Raw genomic sequence first — 20883 nt, 5'->3', positions numbered from 1 at the left:
AATTGATTATTTCAAAGAATCGTTAAGAACTATCGATAGAAAATGACAAGACCAAGGATATTTTGTGGGATTTTCAATTTCCAATCGTTGCAACCCTTTTGGAAATTGATAAGAATAACGTCTGCTATAAAAGAGTCTCCCAAGAAAAGTATTTAATCTAAACGAAGCCAACGCTTGAAGAATTTGGTGTAAAACTGACTGTCGATGTTTAGTGAATTTGACCTTGTTGTTAGAGTAAGTAAGAAGGTCAACGATAAGAAAATCACTGAGAAATCATCTAAGGTTTACACGAATTTCCCTTAGTGGTAACACCAAGTTCGAGAACAATGATTTGGTTCAACCAAACTAGCATTTGCTAAACTTCGTAAACAACTAGGGCTTACTTGCTTTCTCCAACACGAACTTCAAATGTTTCGAGCAATTTCCAAATAGATGTGACTATGCCTGCCATTGCAAGGGAACGTATGTCACAGAGTAACATCCCCATTTTAGATCTCCAAACTCATACCACTAATATTTTTTCCGTTTCCCAACACTCATATGTAGATCCGACTTTGCCCATAATTCCTAAGGAACGCATATTGGAGAGTGGCATCGCCATTTTGGATTTTCAGCTGGTCTTAACCAAACTTCATCTTACTGAGATTTTTTATTTCACATCACGTCAATGTAAAACCAACTCTACCCGCCATTCCTAGGGAACACATGTTGTAGAGTATAGGTCCGATGTTGAAAGTTGTCCATCAATCCATTTCATCACCGATGAGGCACAATCCCGACGCGAATTCTTGTACTTCAAACAAAATGTGAAAATCAGCCAGAAAAGATTTACACAACTGCGCCGAAAGGCATCAAATCCTAAAATCATGACATCCAAATGATGTCAAGGTCGACACACTACCACAGTAATAGAAGGTCCTAAGTTTACTCTGAACAAACCATGCTCTGATACCAAATTGACATGCCCGACCCTGATATACTCCAAATACCAAGGTAGGCACGTGTTGGCCGACACCCGAAGATGATGAAGCCATAATAGAATGCATGAGAACTAGAAAGAAATAACTAACATAAAGAAAACATGTAAATTTAACTATAATGAATATGCAATTGTGGAATGTGTTTAGAGCATACAACTAATCCAAGATACTAAAAAGGAATAATATAAAATTAAATCAACAAAGGGATGGGTCCTACACCGAGATGACTCAAAGATGCCGATGCGGGAGGGCCTTGACACCAGGATTGTACGTCTCGATTCTAAGTCCTGAGGGGTGCAAACCAAAACATGAGTGGACCAAGTTGATATATAGTAATACTAAAACCGTTATTCAACAACGTACCAACCCTCAAAGTTTATGAAAACTCAATAGCATAATATGTAATAAGCTTTCCGAAAACCCTAGCATGCTATAAAACCTTCATAAAACATATATCATATATAGTGTGTTTAATAGTGGTATCATAATCGCCTGTAGGCACTACATCTCCTGGCCGAAGCTAATATATATATCTTTCACCCGTAGGCACTACATCTCCCGGCCAAAGCCAATATATGTATCTTTTGCCCGTAAGCATACATAAGCACAGAAAATCATGAACATAATATTTCCTAAATATATATCTCATCGGAGCTCAATAGCTCAAATATCATATTATAAATCGTATGAGCATTCTAGCTCAAGTCATCATCATAAACCATGTTCATAAGTATATATAATCATAAATATTTCAAAGAACGTAAATCAGATAAAGCATGATATCTCATAAAGTGTAAATTCAATTTACTCATAAATGTTTCATAAAATGTAGTCATAAAATCATGCTTTCATGCATGCATTTCTAATAAAAAAATCATGCATTTTGGAAGGGGTCCACTCACCTTACTATGTCGTCGAAGGGCTTTGCAAATTAAAGAAGACGGAAACGCCACTAACAAACGCACCTAACCACATAAAGTGTCCAATTAATAAAACTATACTAAAACGATTGAATTTGGGAAAATGGAACGCGGATTTGGAATCAGGACGTCGAAATTAGTCTAGAAGGGCTCCGAGCCGAAATCCAAAAAAGTCAACCAAAAGTCAATGATCAATGGTCAATGAGTCAAGGTCAACGGTCAACGGGTTGGGTCAATAGTCAACGGGTCAGATTCGGGTCTAGGCTTTGGGTTTCTGGGTTGGACTGGGTTATTAGGTTGAGCCCGAATTTGGTTAGGTTTAGTTTAGTGGGTTGGGCTTCTGGTTATTAAGTTGGGTAACATATTTGGGCCGGATAACTAAGTGTTGGGCCCATGTTACATAGATGGGCCTAGGTTGCATGGCCCAAAGGCTTGGGCCGGTTTAATGGTTCTAAGTCAGGTTTGACTTGGTTCCAGGCCAAGTTGGCTAGTTTTGACGAAGATGAAAGTCGGAGCTTTCCAAGCTCCGTTCAACCCCAAAACTTAACCAAAACAAGTCATATGATATACCAAATTGAAGCCCAAGGAATAAGGATTCGAATCATACCATTAGGTTCCTTAGTCATGGCCAAAGTTGGCCAGAAAACGGCCTGCAAGCTTTGGATTTTCATCGAAAACTGGGGAAATATCTTCGAGCTGGTTTTTCTGTGTCAAAGGTTGAAATGAGGCCAAAAATAATGTGAAAAGGGGATCTTAGATGACCTACATTGTTTTTTAGGCCTTAATTGTTTGAAAACTTGAGGTGTACCACGATATCAACGGAGAAGACAATGAATAGTAAGAGCTGAGCGTTTAATTACAGGATAGAGATGGAGAGAATGACAGTGAGAGAGCTGAGCATTTAATCACAGGAGAGGGAAGGAAGAGAGAAGAAGGAAAGTAGGCCAGGGGAACAAAATCAAAAGGAGTGGGCCCCACAAGGCACACTAACTAAGACCCAAAAAGTAAACATTTCAAAATATCTTTCGGCCACAGTGAAATTAACAAAATGCCCTTCCGTTTCGTAAAGTTTAGGACGGGTCGTTACACCCAAACATCAAAGTGAACATAGTCTAAAATCCCTTTCGTTTGATTAACAGCTGAGCCAAATTTCACCTTTGTTTATGTACCAAGAATGTAGTGCTCACAGAACTCTATCTTTTCAGTTTTTGCTTTTTTTAAACACCCTTACTTGATCAATCCTTGCAATGTTTTTTCTCCTACATGTCCCAACCTCATGTGCCATAATGCAAACAAGTCACTTTTATCACTTTGCACTTCATTAGATTCCATAACCACTCAATTTTCCAAAGTATTTCCTTGTAACATATAAAGTAAGCCATTCCGAGCCCCTTTCATTATGACAAGTGCTCCTTTAGCAACTTTGAGGACGTTGTTATCGGAGTAAAACTTGTGCCTTATGACTCGAGAATGCCTAGTGAGATCAAATTTTTCTTCAGATTTGGGACGTACCTTACACCATGCAATTCTCGAATCACACCATCATGATGCTGATCCTGATGCTTCCAATTCCTTGAGTTGTACATGGGTTATCATCTTCCATATACACAGCTCCATTCTTAACTTTGAAGCTTGAAAATCAATGCCTTTGAGAAGTCATGTGATGGGTACAACCTGTGTTGAGCACACATTATTTTGTACAATCCACAGTGCTCGATGCAGTTAGGGATAGACAAATTCCTCATCCTTGACTTCAACCATATTTCCTTCTGTGTCGTCATTCTTCTTTTTAGTCTTTTCTTTGATTTTAGGGTAGTCTTTCTCCCAGTGTCCTTTTTCATGACAAAAAGCACACTCATCTTTGTCCAAGAACTTCCTATTCTTTAAGACTCCTCTAGTACGATACTTCTTATTTTTCCTGTACGAACCTTTCTTTTCTGTCAATCTCCCTCTCACCATCAAAGTAAAGTTATTCCTTTCTTGCCTGACAAGGTGTCTCACCTTATGATTCATAAGAGCACTTGAGATTTCATCATACTTAATTGTCTTCCTACCATAAATCCAAGTAGTCACGAAAGGCTCATAGGATTCAGGCAATGAGTTCGTCGCAATCAAGGCCTTGTTTTCATCTTTGATTATCTCTTCAAGATTTGCCAGTTCAGTTAGAAGCTTGTTAAACTCTTCTAGATGGCCAATCATCTTGATTCCACTAGTGCCAGACTTTTCTTCAACATCATCACCACTGGTAGAATCACCAGTCTTCGTCATTGCTTGATAGTCACAACCCACGTAAGAACCTAAGCTCTGATACCACTTGTTGTAAACTAAACCAAAAACCAATCAAGCAATAAACAAAACACAACAATTTCAAAGTTCCTCCAATATAGGAGTACCTTTCTAACAACGAAAGCTTTATTGATTACCAACAAATACAAGAGAACTCACAAACACAAAGTGTTCTCAAGTATACAAACTTATGTCTCTCAAAAACTCTCACACACCAAACTCTATCTCACATCCATCTATTTATACTAATAGATGTCATAGGTTTACACAAAGTCCCTAGAATATAGGAACCCAAATCCTATACTAAAATCAATTCCCAAACCAACTAGGAAACACAAATCCAAATATCTTGTGTCGAAGTTATCCTAATCCTTTTTAGTTTAGGCATGTTGATTTAATGTCAAATCCAACAAGAGAGAGTTCTACTTTTGAGAGTCTGCTTAATATTTCTCATCTTGAAAAACTTGACCATTATTTAACTTGTGTACAGTGAATTTCTTTCGTACATGGGAAGTGAGATAACTTTTGGGAATGTAAGTACTAGTGTTATAATAAGCTTTTGTAGTCTAAACAGTAAACAATGAATTAAATTTTCTTCATTGATCCAAACATATATACTTTCACGGAAGTTGAAATACTCATTGTCTTTGGAAAAAAAAAAAATTGTTTTCTTCTAGTTGTTGATATGATGCTACTAATTATTGAAACGAATTCAACTGGAATGAAAAATGTTTAATCTGTTGATAAATGAATTCCAATTTGTTGATTATTACTTGTCAAATTCTTTACCGTATCTTTTATTTCATTTTTTCGAAAACAATGACAAACACTCCCCTAACGTAAGCAAGGATGGAGCGACAAAAGTTTTGAGGGTTTACATGAATGCTTTGTGTGACTTGACTTCACCTAAAGTGAACAAACTAAGAGCACCAATTATGTTCAAAGAATGATGAGCAAGTCCTTTTAAGTATATATGCGAAGTATATACATACGTTCTGTTAATTTCCGATGTGGGATAACTAGCACCCAAGTTCCCGGTAGTGAAATGCAATGAACTCCAACATTGTAATCATTGTTTGTTTTTGGTATAAATCGAGATTTATATTATTGACACTGTGACATACAGTAAATAAAGATGCTTATCAGTTATCGTGCCATGCATGCAAGCCCTACACCCCCTTTGTCATGATTTACTGGGCAGGTTTCAGAACAAGCTCTTTTTACTTGTGCCGAGCACATTTCTCAAAAGCAACACAAAGGAGATATTTTTATTATATTTTTGCCAGGTCGGCAGAAATTCAAAGGTTGGTGAGTTGGGGGTTTAGACCCTAAAGCAGGTCTCCAAATTAGAAACAATAAATGCAGCAATGCACGGAGCAATTCATGTTAAGACTGTTTCTTTGGGATTTATATTGAAATATTAACCATAAGAGAAATGGTAGGGGATTTTTTTAAAAATAGGATTCTCTATCGATTATCTGTTATGTTATATTTTTAGCATAATGTTGTATAATGTTAGTATAAGAATTGATGTTAAACTATAAAGTGTCAAAGAGTGCATAAAAAATCTCACTTTAAGAGAGTCTCTTTATCATTTCGCTAATCACAATCTCCATATACATATCAAAATATAAAACGTAGAGAATTTACAAGATAATGAATGAATAAAAGTTCTACAAAATAAGGATTATTATTAAGTCAACAAAAGAATCATATTAGATAACAAAAACACAAGTAAAACACAGATTAGCATAGAAAAATACCATCTAAGCTATCACAATATAGACTAGCAGCAAAAACTATACACATAACCATTTAATTAGAAGCACTCTTTAATTACGAAGCGAATTATAATGTACAAATTAGTGGTATACCATAAGCACAACAAAAATAGAGACTGCAAGTTTTGTTTTTTGGTTGTGGATATCAAAATCCTCACTACAAGATACATGACATATGTGAGTCACACCTTGTTATTTTATCTGCTTAAATACAATATTGTGAATTTTGTTTATGAGATAGTCATTTCATATAGTTAGGGTGATCCATTGTCAAAATCTCACCAAACATTTTCATTGCATTTAAGTATGGGGCCATAGCTTATCCTCACCTATGTAAAGGTATAATGTCATAATTCCTCAATAATTAAAAACTATATGAGCTATATTATAATATTGTAGGAGTAGTTTCCATTAGAAATTGTTATTAAAACTTAAAAAAGATCAAATGTTTAACAATTATAAAAAATAGTGCGTCATCATTGATTTTATAATATCAATAACAATGCATTTTTTTTTCTTAAACATCCTTATACAACAACAATAATAAAATTTTATTCTATTAAATATAATAGACTGTATGAATTATAGAACGTTACTGCGTTTGGTTACTGCGTTTGATTTAAAAAGGAATTTGAGATAGTGTTTTATGATAACAAATGTCATTTACCAAGTACAAGGACTTTATTAGAATCCAATATAATGGAGGTGGGGTTTTTACATCTTTGATGTCATTACTTGTAGCTTGTACATTCATCTTCCTATAATCTAATTAACTATAAAACAATTATCAGCTGATTAATTAAACTCTGCTTTTGCCCCCAATTAAAGCAAAGTATTCATGTACTTAATCACCCATGATTCCCCTCCCTCTCTACCCTAATTTTCTCTCAAAGCTGCCCACTTTTTGATCACCACATTACCGAAAGTCTATCACTTGAACCTTCAAATTTCTGTATCGAGCCTTGAGCTCTCTCTCTATGGCCGTTTCTTGTTTCTGAATCTTTTCTGGGTCCCCTCTCCTTCTCTCTCTCTCTCTCTCTCTCTCTCTCTCTCTCTCTCCTCTGCCAAACTTCATAGCTTGAAGCTTCTATGCTTAGAACTTTGGCTTTGTATGCAATTTTGGGTAAGTTAGATCTGGGTTAGTTAGCCGACAGAGACGTTCACCATTCATGAAACTCTGAAACTGAAATCTTTCATTTTGACGTTTCTCCTCAATGCCAACGTATCACTGTAAGCATCTATTTTTATAAAAAGTATACATTTTTCCCCTGCCCTTTTGGCAATCGTAGCTCCTCAATTTCAAAGTTCTGTAATTTATGCAATTTTGATCGAAACCCATGTTTTTTATTGCTGAAAATTGTGAACCCCCGCCTTTGATGTTATTCATTTGCTGATTAAAATGGCGTTTTGGGTTCGGTAACCGAACCTCCTTACTCCTCTTTAGCTCTAGAATCTTCAGGATATATGTGGGTTTTGCTTTGCATTTGATAAACCTTTCTGGGTTTGTGAGCTGATAGAGTTTTAGGGTTCTAAGCCGAAGTTTAGTTAGACAGGAACCGTAAACGAGTATGAGGAAGTATGTGAATCATCACTCAGCAAGGGTGATTGGTGATAGGAATTGGGTTATTCCATTCATTACTAGCTTTATCATATTCATTACCCTCTATTTCTCTGCCATTTCCGGGCTCTTTACCTCCCCACACGATGGAGAGAATTTGTCATTCGACATTATTCCCTTCGCAAAATCAGATGACACAAGTGAGTATTATGTCGAATCTGATTTGAAAACATCATTGGACACCAATGGGAGTTCCAAAATTGGGGCACCTAGATTTGCGTATCTTATATCCGGCACAAGGGGTGATAGTCATAGGATGATGAGGACTTTAAGGGCGGTGTATCATCCAAGAAATCAATATATCCTGCATTTGGATCTTGAGGCTCCGCCTCGTGAAAGGTTGGAATTGGCAAGTTTAGTGCGGGCTGATCTTACTTTTCGCGACGTGGAGAATGTGCGTGTTATGTCTCAATCCAATTTGGTGACTTATAAGGGCCCTACGATGATTGCTTGTACTCTGCAAGCCATTTCCATTCTATTAAAGGAGAGCTCAGAGTGGGACTGGTTTATAAACCTCAGTGCATCAGATTATCCTCTCATGACACAAGATGGTATCAGACTTTTCTCTTTGCTTGTTGTTACTTTTTTTGATCATGATCGATCTTGTAGTATGCTTGCATAAGGTTTCCTGCCTCGATAGTTAGAGATATTTGATACATAATTTGTGCATGTGGTAGCAATTCCATTACTTAAATTGAGTTTCTCTTCTTCTATATGGCCTGTTAAAACGTTGCTGGCCACATTCTTCATTTTAAGAACTTTGTTTTTTGCCTGAATTGTGAAGCATTAGTTGTCGTAGTGTGGATTTGTGTAGCTGCATGTTCTCCATTATGCTACTTCTAATTATGACGGACTTTCTCAGAAAGGGAAAGCGGGGTTCTGTATATGGTGATGGGTTAAAATGAGTTTATTGTTGAGATTGATGGGTTGGGGATTTCAAAAGGCAAACTTTTCAACCCTCGTAGTGTGCTAGCAGAGTTTGTGGCTGCTGATGAATCAATATATTCTGTATCTCTTACTATGTCGCAATTGTTGATAATTATTGTTTGTTAATGAACCCTATGTATACCTAAGTTTTGCCTGCCAATACACAGTGCTCTATCGGTACCCCATGAATTGACATTTTTCTTCGAATACCTGATGAAGTCTGTTTTCATTGACTGTTCCTGCCTATGGTAGTGAAATACTCTTATAAGAGCCTGTGTGCTAGAGTCCTACAAGGCAGTTATCATAATATTTCAAAGATATTAGTTTGGGACATTCAGTTCTGATGCCTATCTATCTACTTTTCATTTACGTGAGTTTTTCTGGTTCTAGGAGTGAAAACTGCTCCGTCCTGTTGATTTACCAGTGCAATCTCGTGAACACTCTTTAATTAAGCTGCACCCAGAACTTTTGTTATTAGCTTTGGACCTGTGTGATACAGTCTAATGTATGTCATGTGACGATTTTCAGTCTATCTTAATTGATCGGTTTCCTAATGGTGCAGATTTGCTTCATGCTTTCTCCAATCTTTCCAGAAATATCAACTTTATTGAACATATGCAGATCACTGGATGGAAACTGTAAGTAAAGTGCATATAGCCTAACAAGAGAGTATTTCATTTTTGGAGTTAACCATTACGTAATCATGGTTATGCTATAATGCCTTATTTTGCAGGAACCAAAGAGCAAAACCAATCATAATTGATCCAGGCCTGTACTTATCAAAAAAATCTGACCTTGCACTAACTACTCAGCGCCGATCCCTTCCTACATCATTCAAGTTGTTTACAGGTATATATGTATACACACACATATAGAGCACCCTTTATATATGCACACGTTATAACTGTCAGCCCATTTTCATTTATATGAAGTTTTTATTGCATTTTTTTGTTGAATAATTATAAAATTACATAGCATAAACATATTTCCAAACTTAATAAGTATTAGAATGGAAATGCTTTTTTTTTCCCGCTCGTTTAATTCTGGCCAAGGGAGTTTTAATCGTCCTACTTGGGGCTAAATGAACACACTGATAAATTGGATTGGACAAGAACCAGGATTGAAGGTGGGTCTAGTCTGATTTGCTGTGAACAGAAATCACATGCCAATCAAATTGTGTATATATGTGTGTGTGTGTGTGTGTGTGTGTGTGTGTCTAATGATCCACCAGAACTATCCGCCTTCCTCAGCCCCGACAAAGGGGGGATATAGAACGAAGATGAAAACTTTACATGTCAAATTCTGTTTCTTCTGCAAGTTGTAATTCACTTGGCTGATTAGAAATAGTCTTTATGACTTCAATTTTCATTTTGAAATTAGCAGTCAATCTGTATTTAAATAAATAGCTTCCCTCGTTTTGCATTTCTCTTTGTGTGCAGGTTCAGCGTGGGTAATGCTAACGCGATCATTTCTTGAGTATTGTATATGGGGATGGGATAACCTCCCACGCACGATCCTTATGTACTACACAAATTTTGTTTCTTCTCCGGAAGGCTATTTTCATACTGTTATTTGCAACAACGAGGAATATCGCCACACTGCAATAAGTCACGATCTCCACTACATTGCTTGGGACAGACCACCTAAGCAGCATCCCATCTCTTTATCAATGAAGGACTTTGACAAAATGGTAAAGAGCAATGCTCCCTTTGCTCGAAAGTTTGCAAAGGATGACCCAGTGTTAGACAAAATTGATAAAGAGCTTCTAGGTCGCACAAGCCGGTTTGCGCCTGGGGGGTGGTGCATAGGCAGCCCTGAAGGCGGGGCTGACCCATGCTCGGTGCGTGGTAATGATTCAGTGTTTAAGCCAGGTCCTGGTTCAGAGAGGTTCCAAGAGCTGCTTCACACACTAATATCCGAAGATTTTCGAAGAAAGCAATGTACATGACAGAGCAGAGGTAAGAGTTGGAACAAAAGTACCCAAATGTACATTACTGTACCATATACTTACAAGGCTGATGTAAAATGACATTGATTTTTTTTTTTTTTTTTTGAGAAATATAAATAGAAGATGCAAGTTCACAATATCCACTTGGCATGATTGTTCTGCAGATGAAATTAGTTTCATGTATTTTTCAATAATCATAACTGGTGAGTGATCAGTGAAGTACCCCTTCTCCGCATCCAACCCTTCTTGTGCCGCAAGCATCTCGATGTGGTTCTGGACCCGGTCCACTCCAACTGGTTTGGGCTCTAAGAGCATGCAAGCTGTCGCTGTTGAGTCCTCACCATGCACAAGGCCTAGTGTTTGCACGGTTGGAAGTCCACCCCCTCGGGCGTTCACCATCCGTGCAACCAGTTGAGTGGCCGCAACATCCGTGGACAATACGGGAATGCTGTACAAGGCAACCCACGGACGTGCCCTGATCATTGAGATTCCCTCTTGCCGGGGATACGTTTGTTGGGCCTTCAGTGGGCTTTTCTTGGAGAACGTCTAGCATGGGCCATCCTGCCCATTGGCTCCCCAAGAAATTGGATTTGTAGTAGCCTAGCTCACGCCCGATTGTGTCTAGTGCCTTGCCTGTAAGGTGTGCTGCAGCATACGAACTGGTTCTGCAGTACATAATTAAAAATGAGTTTCTCTTACAATCTATGCTAAATTAATATAAACTACGGGAAGAGAGATTCAAACTCAACATAAAAGTGGTGTTTGAAACCTTAGGACCAACCTTGGAATATATTGCCAATGTCCACTGCCACTGCCTTAGCAAGCCAAGCAGCTTCATCCAATGATGCCCGAGCAAACAGGTGGAAGACAATGTCGTCGACAACCCCCAACCGAGGGTGAGCCCCGGAGTGCTGCTCAAGGTTGATGGCTCCAAATGCCGCTTCAGCCATTTTCATGACAGTTTGCTGCAAGGGGCTATACATGGCACTTCCTGTGCTATCATGCATAACATATGAAACTATAGTGTACCGGACCCTATTGTATGCTCGGTCCTCAAACTTGTTAATGATGACGGACTTCGGGTAGCCTGGCAGCACTTTCAATGGCGTCGAGAACAGCGAGGTTTCATAATTCAGATATGAAATGCTTGAAGCACAGTAGCATGGACTGGTCTATGGTTTTCTTCTTCTTGTCCTAGTGTCAATAACAACATTCATCTCATTCATGATTTTTACTAAGACAGACCTGTACATCGTGTCCTAGAAGATGAAAATGTACCTAAATCAACATTGTACACTATCTAATTTATCGAAAGAGAAGTTTGAAATCAAATGCAAAGGAACATATATTCTATCATAGTCACGTCTGCATTATGCAGTGAACTTTATGTCAACTAAAATAATGGAACATTATCAAGAAATTAAAATGGTCTTAATCATGCGATTATTTAAAGTTAAACAAACATTAAATAAGAAGACCATCTTTATAAGAATCACATCATACGTCATGAGTTTGCACTAATCAACTGACAAGTGTACGGCTGTTATTGTTTATCAATTATGAATGCAGTTTCATCTGGTTGATCCTTCTCCAGCAGGCATTAGCCAACAGGAAAGCTTTGATTAGCAGCTCATAATTTTCCATTTGCAAGAAATCTTATTTGTCTAACGAACATTACAAATAAAGTAAGCAACCTTAAAATTTAGAACTAGGTTAATTTCAAGGGATAGATGGTTTGGTCCCAACAAATCTACAAATCACACGTATAATTGGCACGAAATCGGAGATAATCTTGCATGCAACTGGAGAAACGTATATATCTTATCTATTTCTCTTGTCATGTAACAATAATCAAGTAATGTAATCACGTAACTTAATAAGAGATACAAGAAGAGGGATACACGAGTGGCGTCGGGGAGAGACTGAAGAATCTCCCCCATGAAATTGAAGTGAATGATTCTACAGCTGAAAAAGAAGAAGTCAGTCTGTTACCTTGCAGCCTTGGCTAAAATCCATTTTCCTTTTTTTCTCCAATGTTTAAACTTTCCAGCTGAAATTATGTTCTGTTTCTGAGACCTGACAGTCTGGGAAGTGCTTTTATATAAAAGCCATGTTCTATGAGTCAGCATTGGTCCGACATCCGTGTAAGCAACCGTCCCTCCATGCTGTATATATAATAAATAAACAACCCACATGGTGAAAGTGATTAAAAGCAGCTTAGCACATAAGCTGCTGTCTTATTCAGTACCTTTTGTATGACTGCAAGTTACTGTAAAAATCCAGAAGCAGATGACTTGGAAAGCAGATGATGGTCTCTTGTCACTCTTGTTGCAGACCAACACCTAAGCAAGCTCTATTTATCTTTACCATAAACGTGCGGCGCAAACTACAAAGCCATGTGTGAAAGAAGAAGCATCCAAAATGTTCTACTTTATTATTTCAGTTTTTTTTTTTAACAAAATAATTATAAAGTAAAAAATTCGAATTTAGATGAAAAGATGGAGCACATGGTTAAGTAATAAAAGTGTGATTTGTTGTATAATCCTTTATATATTTAAAGAGTATTTCGATTTGATTAATATTTCATTCCGATCAAAATCTGTGTTTCTTAAAAAGATTTAATCATTTACCTCTTAATGAAAAATTTAACGAAGAATATACATTCTCGTGATTTGTATCCACTAATTGACTTGTATCCAATAATCAATTAAAACTTGAAAAATTGGATTATAAGATTCTGAAACACAATTTTTGTTTAATTAGATCAATAATTCTAATTGAATGAGTATGAGTAAGGATCCATAGATAAAGAAGGAAAGTTGTTTCTTAATCATAACTAATTCTTTAATTTGGACTTTGTATTATGGAAATTGAAGCAAAATGGCTATTAAACAATGACTTTGGTTTACCAAGGACATCGACAAATTATTTTAGCTCGGTGGAAACAAAATGTTTTTTTAAGGCTATCTCCAACCAAAATGACTAAACATAGCCCGTCCAGAATTAGCCCTGCAAGAAAAAAACTTTTTGAACAAATGATATTAATTATCTACATTAAGGGGGAGGGGAGTAAGTTAAATCTCATAATAGGTTAGCAATAATGTGGTTCAAAATCATCTTTGGCGAGAATCGAAGCTAAGACCTTTTACTTACAAGTGAAGAGAGATAGCAATAGATCGTAGTGTCAAGTCATACTCATATACAATTTTCAACCAAAGAGGCTAAACATAGCCCTCTCAATAATTGATTAGTTTTAAGTTTATACTTTAAATTTATTGGTTAATTTAGTTAAATTATCATTGGATGTTTTCAAATCTAACCATTGAATTTGAATCAATTATTACAACTGAGGAGCTGATTATAAATAATAAAAAAGCTAAGAAGGGGGCTATATTTGACCAGTCTGATGCCCCTTTGGCCAAATAATGGTCTAGTAGACTCTATACAACTATAGTCCAGTTATTGGTTGAAGATGAGTTTTTAGGCAAATCAAGTTATTTTTTGGCTTTTGGACCTTTAACCCTCTCCATTGGAGATGACCTATGGAGTTATACTACAATTAAGCACCAAAAACAACTTCTATACTTGTTCTATAAATATATAAGATTAAAGGCGATTTCAAGTCAACAAGGCTCCTCGCTTTGTGAGGATCGGAAGAGGAATCTTTATCGTACGCAATTTTACCCTTACTTTGCAACAAGGCTGTTTCTACGACTCGAAAAACAAATAATGTTTTAAATAGATTCCAATAATAACAACAAAGATAGGATTTAAATACACACTAAGAACAATGACAAAGTTTCAAGTTAACAGAAGAAAAAGTAAAAAGAAAAAAAGAAAAAGAAAAGGGAAACCAATGTTTGGATATTGAGTTTTTATTTTTATTTTTTATTTTTTATTTTTTATGAACTAGAGATAATATAGTTCAAATTTGTTTTTGACGAGAATCGAACCTAAGACCTGTTACTTCTAGAACATAGTACTAAATGACATACTTAAATATTGAGTTGACAACGATGGATGGAGAAACTTCAACCAACGAGTTATGAAGCGTCGTCACGAGCTGGAAGGCAATCTGACAAAGATATGGGTTCGTTTAGGAGTGTTTTTGTAAGTAAGAATAAAAAAAGCTTAAGCTAAAAGCGCTTTTATTAGAAGTAATATGTATCATCAAAAGTGCTTTTACAATTTAGAAACACATTTTGTTTGTACTCGAATCTGATTTCAAGTGACTTTCAATTAATCTTTCCTGAGAAAAATCAGTAAAGTAGCCTTTCCCAACTCTCATACTCTCTTCCTTTGCAAGCCTCTCAACTTCAAGTTGAACCCTATCTCCTCCAACCTTCTCTCGTTCCAACAAATTGCAAGCTACTTCAATGACGGATTCACCATGCGCAGGTGCCATGGCTTGAACCGAGGCAAGACCAGTCCCTCTGCCGCTCACGTGTTTTGCAATTCTACGAACAGAAGCGATATCAGTAGAGACGACAGGAACATTATAGTTATCAACCCACCGAGTTGCTCCAATCACAATGACACCTTTTCCGTGAGTTACTTGAGGAGGACCCTAGTCCGGCTTCAGCGCCAATTAATTTGATTTCGGTCCCCCAACCCACTGTTCTCCGCTAGAATTCGGCTTGAAATAACCTAACTCTCTCCAGACTGAATCAAGTGTTCTTCCCTCTTCATGGGCAGCTCCATACAGAAAAGTAGGGACTGCAGGCCACATTTAAGATTATTAACAATTGATATAGTACGTGAACTGATCGCATATCGTTCGAATTACTGTTTATAAGAATCATATAATTTGTTTAGGAGCATCAAAACTACGAAAAGAAGAGAACGAAAGCAAACCTTGAAAACTAGAGCCAACATCTTCAACCAAAGAGTTTGCAACCCCAGCAACTTGGTCCAAAGAAGCACCAAGCAGGGGATGAAAGCATATATGATCCACAACTCCGAGCCGGGGATGACTTCCACAATGCGACTCGACATCAAGTGTTTCAAAAGCAGCTTTAACCATGGCAAGCACTGCCATCCTCAAAGGACAACGATCCGCAGACGGCTTTGGAGCCAACTTAGAGACAAGTGTGTAACCAACTCTGTTGTAAGTCTCATCTTCAAACTTATTCACAATCCGTGCTTCCGAGAACAGCTTAGCAGTCCATTCAATCAAGTCCAGCGCTGCCCTGTTTCTGCTCTCGGATATGTAAACCTTGCAGCAACCAAGCATAGCCTTCAACATGTTCCCTCCCTCCTGCTCATCACCGACTGCAAAAAAATCCTACAGATTACAATAATGAAAAACACCACCAGAAAACAATGTGGACATTGTTCTTATCTGATCACAGATTCACAATCTCCTCTAACCTCAGCCACTAGTTCAGCTATCTACTTGTGGCTGATGACAAAACCATCTCAACAAAAACCGAAATTCGCAAAAAACCATGCTCTGCTGGATAAAATTTTCAAACATTTCTTGCACAACAAGTCGATGAAACAACAGAATTCATAACATTGTCATAAACAAAATGCATCCACAAATCGAAAAGCTAAGACCCGTAAATTGTATCTAATTTAGACTAAACTAGTCACAGCAGAACCAAAAACAATTTCAGCAGTACATATCAAGAACACCAACACTCCCCATAAGTACCAAAGCTTCCACCTTTAACCCTAATTCCATCAGAACGACAACAAACCATCTCAAAACGACGTCTCCGTAGCCTCAGAAGCTGATTTTGGGTACCCCTTATACTCCAATTTCACACCCAACGAAGCACAAACCGCCCGGAACTTCAACCTCAGAGCCTCCATCACATCCCCGACGCTCTCGTCCTCGGGTTCCATGATCGGGTACTTCTCAATCAGCTCCTCCATCTGCCTCACGGTCTTCTGGACCCGGTGCGAGAACCGTGTCGGATCGACCCGGATCGCTGAGTTCCATACATCCACGCATCCCTTGTAGAACCCGAGTTCCTCGCCCACCTCGAACCCAGTTTTGATCCCCGTCGGCTTCGCCTCCTCCTTTCCGGCGATCAAGCCTTCTCTGTAGCCTTCGTCGAAGCCTTCCTTTTGATGGTTCGCTTCCAAATTCAAAAAATCTTCGCCGAAGATGTCGTCGTCCGCCATGGAAGGCGATTTCAGAGGAGTAAACAGATAACGGTTTTATACGGTGAAGTAGTTACCTCTGTTGTTTGCGGGACTGTCCGTCGAGACCACAAAGAGCTGTTCGCGAATGACTGGAATTGGCGGTAGTGGGTGCGGGTTGTGAATTTGGATCGGGCTTTGGAAGCTTGTAATTGGGCCTTAACCCAATTTGGTATCCACGGTAATATGGGCTTCCAATTATGTTGTGGCCTTACAAAAATAAAATAATTAAATAAGAAAATAAAATACTTTGGGATTTTTTTGGACACAAATATTTATTTTTATTCTTTCATTCTTGGTTTTTTTTTAAATTTGTTTTACTATTATTAGGGGATAGGAGAGAGTTCAAAATTATTACAATAATTTTAGGAAGGAAGGGAATGCCAAGAATGGCAGCAACGAATACGAGGCCAAGGAAAGAAAGGTAAGGATTGAAAGATGGTGGAGGAAAATATGTTGATGAGAAAGTTGATGACGGCGAAGAAACTAAGACCACAGGAAATGGGAGGGCGGAATGTTTTTGAACCAGGTGAGAGGCAGAAATTTAGGCCATCTCCAAACCGAAAGGGCCCAATATAGCCCCATTCAGAATTATAACTCTACAAAACTTATGTTTAAATTAACAATGTCAAGACATATTTATATACTATCTCTAACTGAAGAGGTTAAACATAAACCCCTTAATAATTTATTAATTTTAAGTTTATACTTTAAATTTATTAAATTACTGTTGAATGTTTTCAAATCCAGCCATTAGATTTAAATCAATTATCAAAACTAAAGATTTAAGCCCTAAAAAAAGAGCTAAGAGGAAGCTACATTTAACCAGTCTGATACCCTTTTGGCCAAAAATAGCCTGGCAAGCTCCATAAAATTATAGCTCAATCATTGATTGGAAGTAAGTCTTTTGACAAATGAAGCTATTTTTTGGTTTTTTTGACCTTTAGCCCATTCCATTAGAGATGACGCCTTAATGCGACTGTGGGTCGGGGGAGTTGGAAACGCAAGAGAGCTTTGAGAAAAGTGAGGGGTCGAATGACAGGGAGGCATGGCTTTAGCGGCGGCGAGAGACGACAGAAAAGGAGATCAACGTGAAGGTATAGGAGGGAGGAGAAGAAGGGAAATTATAAGACCAATCGAGTGGAAAGTGTGAGTAGCAGGAGATTCTTCATGGATGATCAGAGTGGGTCTGTGGGCAAATAAGAGGAAGCAGCTTTAAACTGGAAACTAACAAGCGATGATCAACCCCGTGCATTCTTTGGGAGCTTCAAAACCCTGAAAAAGCAGATGATAGGGAACAGAAACTTGAAGGTGGAAAATCGAAAGAGCACGAGGGTAAATAGAGATTACGAAGTATTGATTACGGGTCTGATTGGGTTGTGCTTCACAATCTAAAGAATTTGTACGAAGGATGCCATTATATTATTCAAAACATGAAAAGTTAACTCATGGGATCGTAAAAGCAACTACAAAAAGAGCACAACTCAACAGGGGCACGAACTCCCAACAAAACCATTGACCTCAACTTTTTCAATGGATCGATCTCCACAGATAGATCATAGATCATTTTCTGACAATGAGAAAGACATATGAAGACATGTTATATCCAAGCAAACTCGTTATTACGAAGAAGTTCTGGGAATATCTAAAACTCCAAACCTCAGTGCTTTGCTTCCACAAGTTTCTGAAAATAAACAAGAATTTTAGTCAGCAAAAGCTAAAATTACAGTCCAAAACAAGACAAGAGTTACATCAGTGACCCCGTTCCGTATTAAAATGCCAAGGCCACCTCCAGTTATGTTTACCTAATTCAATCCAAACGTGTTTTTTGTCTTCCTCTTCTCCCAGATACTACAACAGTCCCCCAATGTAGTGGAACAAATTATAGAAAAAGCTACATTGCATGCTTCATGACAGATAGAAGCACTCTATAAAAACCAGACTCGTCCTAAATTCACCGAACCTAATCCATTGTTAGCTCTATGCAGACACTAGAAACAAAACAACACACCATGATTTTATTATCTACACACACACGCATTTTTGAAAAAACAACTCCCATGATAATCCGATCAACTGACCATATGCGAACAACTTGAAGATTGCAAATAAGCGTGTTACACATTGTCCAATTCATCTGATGATTATATTTGTAAATTTTCTTATAGATGAACCACTAACCATTTAATACAACACCATCTCTATCCGACAACCACAAGCACACAATATACAGCAAAATATGATGAAGGGGCATAAGGAGAACAATCATTTATCTAAACAGTATAAAATGGGAGATGCAACATGGGTAATGTAATTACGTATTTGGAGTCCTAGTTACTTTTCAGCATGCACAGAGTGAACAAATCTATACGCTGGAAGAAAAAAAAAGTAGAAGAACAACATTTCACTAGAATGGGAAAGTGAACAGTCATATAAACGCATATCTAATTGACTACACCAAAATCAGGACCATGAGCCGCTGCCCACGTTCATTTACATAAAAACCATTGCTCATTCAAATAACCACAACAATGTTGCTTAGGATATCCGATGCCTAGGCTCGTAACCCACCACAACAATATTATAGTGCTAAAGCGAGAAAGAAATCTGAAGTACCTCTTCTTTCTTGCCCTTGCCTCCAGTGAAAAACTTGTAACCTCCAAAGATGAGTAGACCCCAGCCAGATAAAGAGACAATTACAAACTGCAAAAGTACCGAACCCAGTCAAGACAACTTAATGTGTCAACTAATTTCTATCATACTAGTGGTTCAAGAACAACACTAATCAACTTCATCGAGGTAACGTGTAAAACCGCTAATCCGTAACTAAAACTCTCTTTTACCATGTTTATATTTAAGAAAATCATCACTCTTTTCGTCACAATATAAATAATAACTCAGAAGATAAAACAGTTCAAACCCAAAACAACAAAAAATGCATCTTTCTGATTATATATTGATCATGCTACACTTCTTAATCCATAATTAAATTTAGTTTTTTTCTTTATGATTATCAATTCCAAACAAATGGGTAAAATCAAAACCCAGAAAAATCATCAAAATCATCACAACCCAAAATTTAACAAGTAACTAATTTCATGAAATTGAATACCAAAACAATAAATACATGCATGCATACATATTTATATATATATATATATATATATATATATATATATATATATATTAATATACATATATAAATTCATGAGATCGAAGACCAAAAAATGTAGGGGGTGAGAGAGACTGACATGCTCTTCCTTCCATTTAGATGGGCTCAATGGGTCTTGCCAGACGTTAACCTTTGGGGGCCCATGGTGATCTGAAAATTTCACATTTTTTGTGGTAGAAAACCAAATCAACTAAAAAATCAGATCGGAGATCAAGTAATACACGAAACACAAGATTGAAAATTTGCGATTATTACCAGCAGCGCCGGCGAGGACGCGGCGGTGGATTATATTGGAAGGGAGAGACGAGGTTCTCGCCGTGGAGATGCGACTTGAAGTGGCGAGTTGACGAGCTGCGGCCGCCGCTAGAGTAGCCATGGCTTTGAGCTTCAAATGAGATAGAGGGAGAGAGTGGGAGAGAGGAGCGAGAAAGGGAAATACGAAGAAATGCTTTGGTTATAGAAAGAGGCTTGCCCACAGAAAAAACGACGTCGTCTGGGCTAATTACTGATGGAGCGCGGTTGGGACCTATGCTTGGGTTGGGTTAGTCCTTGTAAGCCCAAGGGTGACAACTAAGCCGACTTACAAAAGAAAATTTACATGCAACGAGAACTGTAGAATAATAATTTTTTAAATATATCACGGAACGCTATGCGTTTCAACTTAGTTGCATAAAAAATATAATAAATTTGATTGTTTTAGGATGTATCTGTCTTGATGTCTAATTACATATCAGTTCTCTTATACAAAATGTTCTTAAAAACTTGAAAATCTAGTTGATTTCAGCTAAGAATGTACCAGCCCTAATGCCTAAAAGAAAATTTTTACTGAATTTGTTTTACAGTTTAATGAAGTTTCACTTATCTTAATCGCCTACTTCTATTTAAATCGTGTTCAAATGAAGTTTCAGGTTGTCACGTTGTAGTTGAACAGTAGCTTTTGATATGTACCAGAGACTCACACAACGTGAACGACAAGGTTTTAAAAAGCGACGCTAATCGGGCGAAGGCAGGGGTTTAGGCCCTTTTTTTAATTTTAATTAAATTTATTATCTAACATATAAATAAATATTTACTTATACTTAAAAAATACATAATCGTACT

General features: G+C 37.5%; 4 protein-coding genes and 1 pseudogene across 4 annotated transcripts; 1 reads left to right on the top strand and 4 right to left on the bottom strand.

Annotated features, from left to right (window-relative positions):
- The first annotated feature begins 7529 nt into the window (after positions 1–7529).
- LOC137708114 (beta-glucuronosyltransferase GlcAT14A-like) lies at positions 7530–10580 on the top strand. Its single transcript, XM_068447107.1, has 4 exons — positions 7530–8136; positions 9075–9150; positions 9246–9361; positions 9952–10580. Exons 1-4 carry the CDS (start codon positions 7536–7538, stop codon positions 10458–10460), a joined length of 1302 nt encoding a protein of 433 aa, XP_068303208.1. The 5' UTR covers positions 7530–7535; the 3' UTR covers positions 10461–10580.
- On the bottom strand, positions 10504–11624 carry LOC137709201 (formiminotransferase cyclodeaminase-like protein; annotated as a pseudogene).
- A 3006-nt stretch (positions 11625–14630) lies between these two features.
- Positions 14631–15763, bottom strand: LOC137708349 (formiminotransferase cyclodeaminase-like protein). The gene is given in 2 exon segments (XM_068447404.1): positions 14631–15176; positions 15315–15763. Coding segments are annotated over 2 exon segments (918 nt in total). The 5' UTR covers positions 15706–15763; the 3' UTR covers positions 14631–14649.
- Positions 15764–15951: 188 nt separating this feature from the next.
- LOC137708351 (uncharacterized) lies at positions 15952–16592 on the bottom strand. The gene has a single exon (XM_068447407.1). The coding sequence runs from the start codon at positions 16590–16592 to the stop codon at positions 16167–16169; it is 426 nt and encodes a 141-aa protein (XP_068303508.1). The 3' UTR covers positions 15952–16166.
- Positions 16593–18009: 1417 nt separating this feature from the next.
- LOC137708455 (uncharacterized) lies at positions 18010–20214 on the bottom strand. The gene is made up of 4 exons (XM_068447539.1): positions 20038–20214; positions 19862–19932; positions 19227–19313; positions 18010–18294 (listed from the first exon to the last, which is right to left on the bottom strand). Exons 1-4 carry the CDS (start codon positions 20156–20158, stop codon positions 18271–18273), a joined length of 303 nt encoding a protein of 100 aa, XP_068303640.1. The 5' UTR covers positions 20159–20214; the 3' UTR covers positions 18010–18270.
- Positions 20215–20883: the final 669 nt, after the last annotated feature.

This window comes from Pyrus communis, chromosome 11 (assembly GCF_963583255.1).
Source record: "Pyrus communis chromosome 11, drPyrComm1.1, whole genome shotgun sequence".
Lineage (NCBI taxonomy): Eukaryota > Viridiplantae > Streptophyta > Magnoliopsida > Rosales > Rosaceae > Pyrus > Pyrus communis.
Note: the sequence above shows the minus strand (reverse complement) of the source record. Positions and strands in the feature narration are given on the sequence as shown.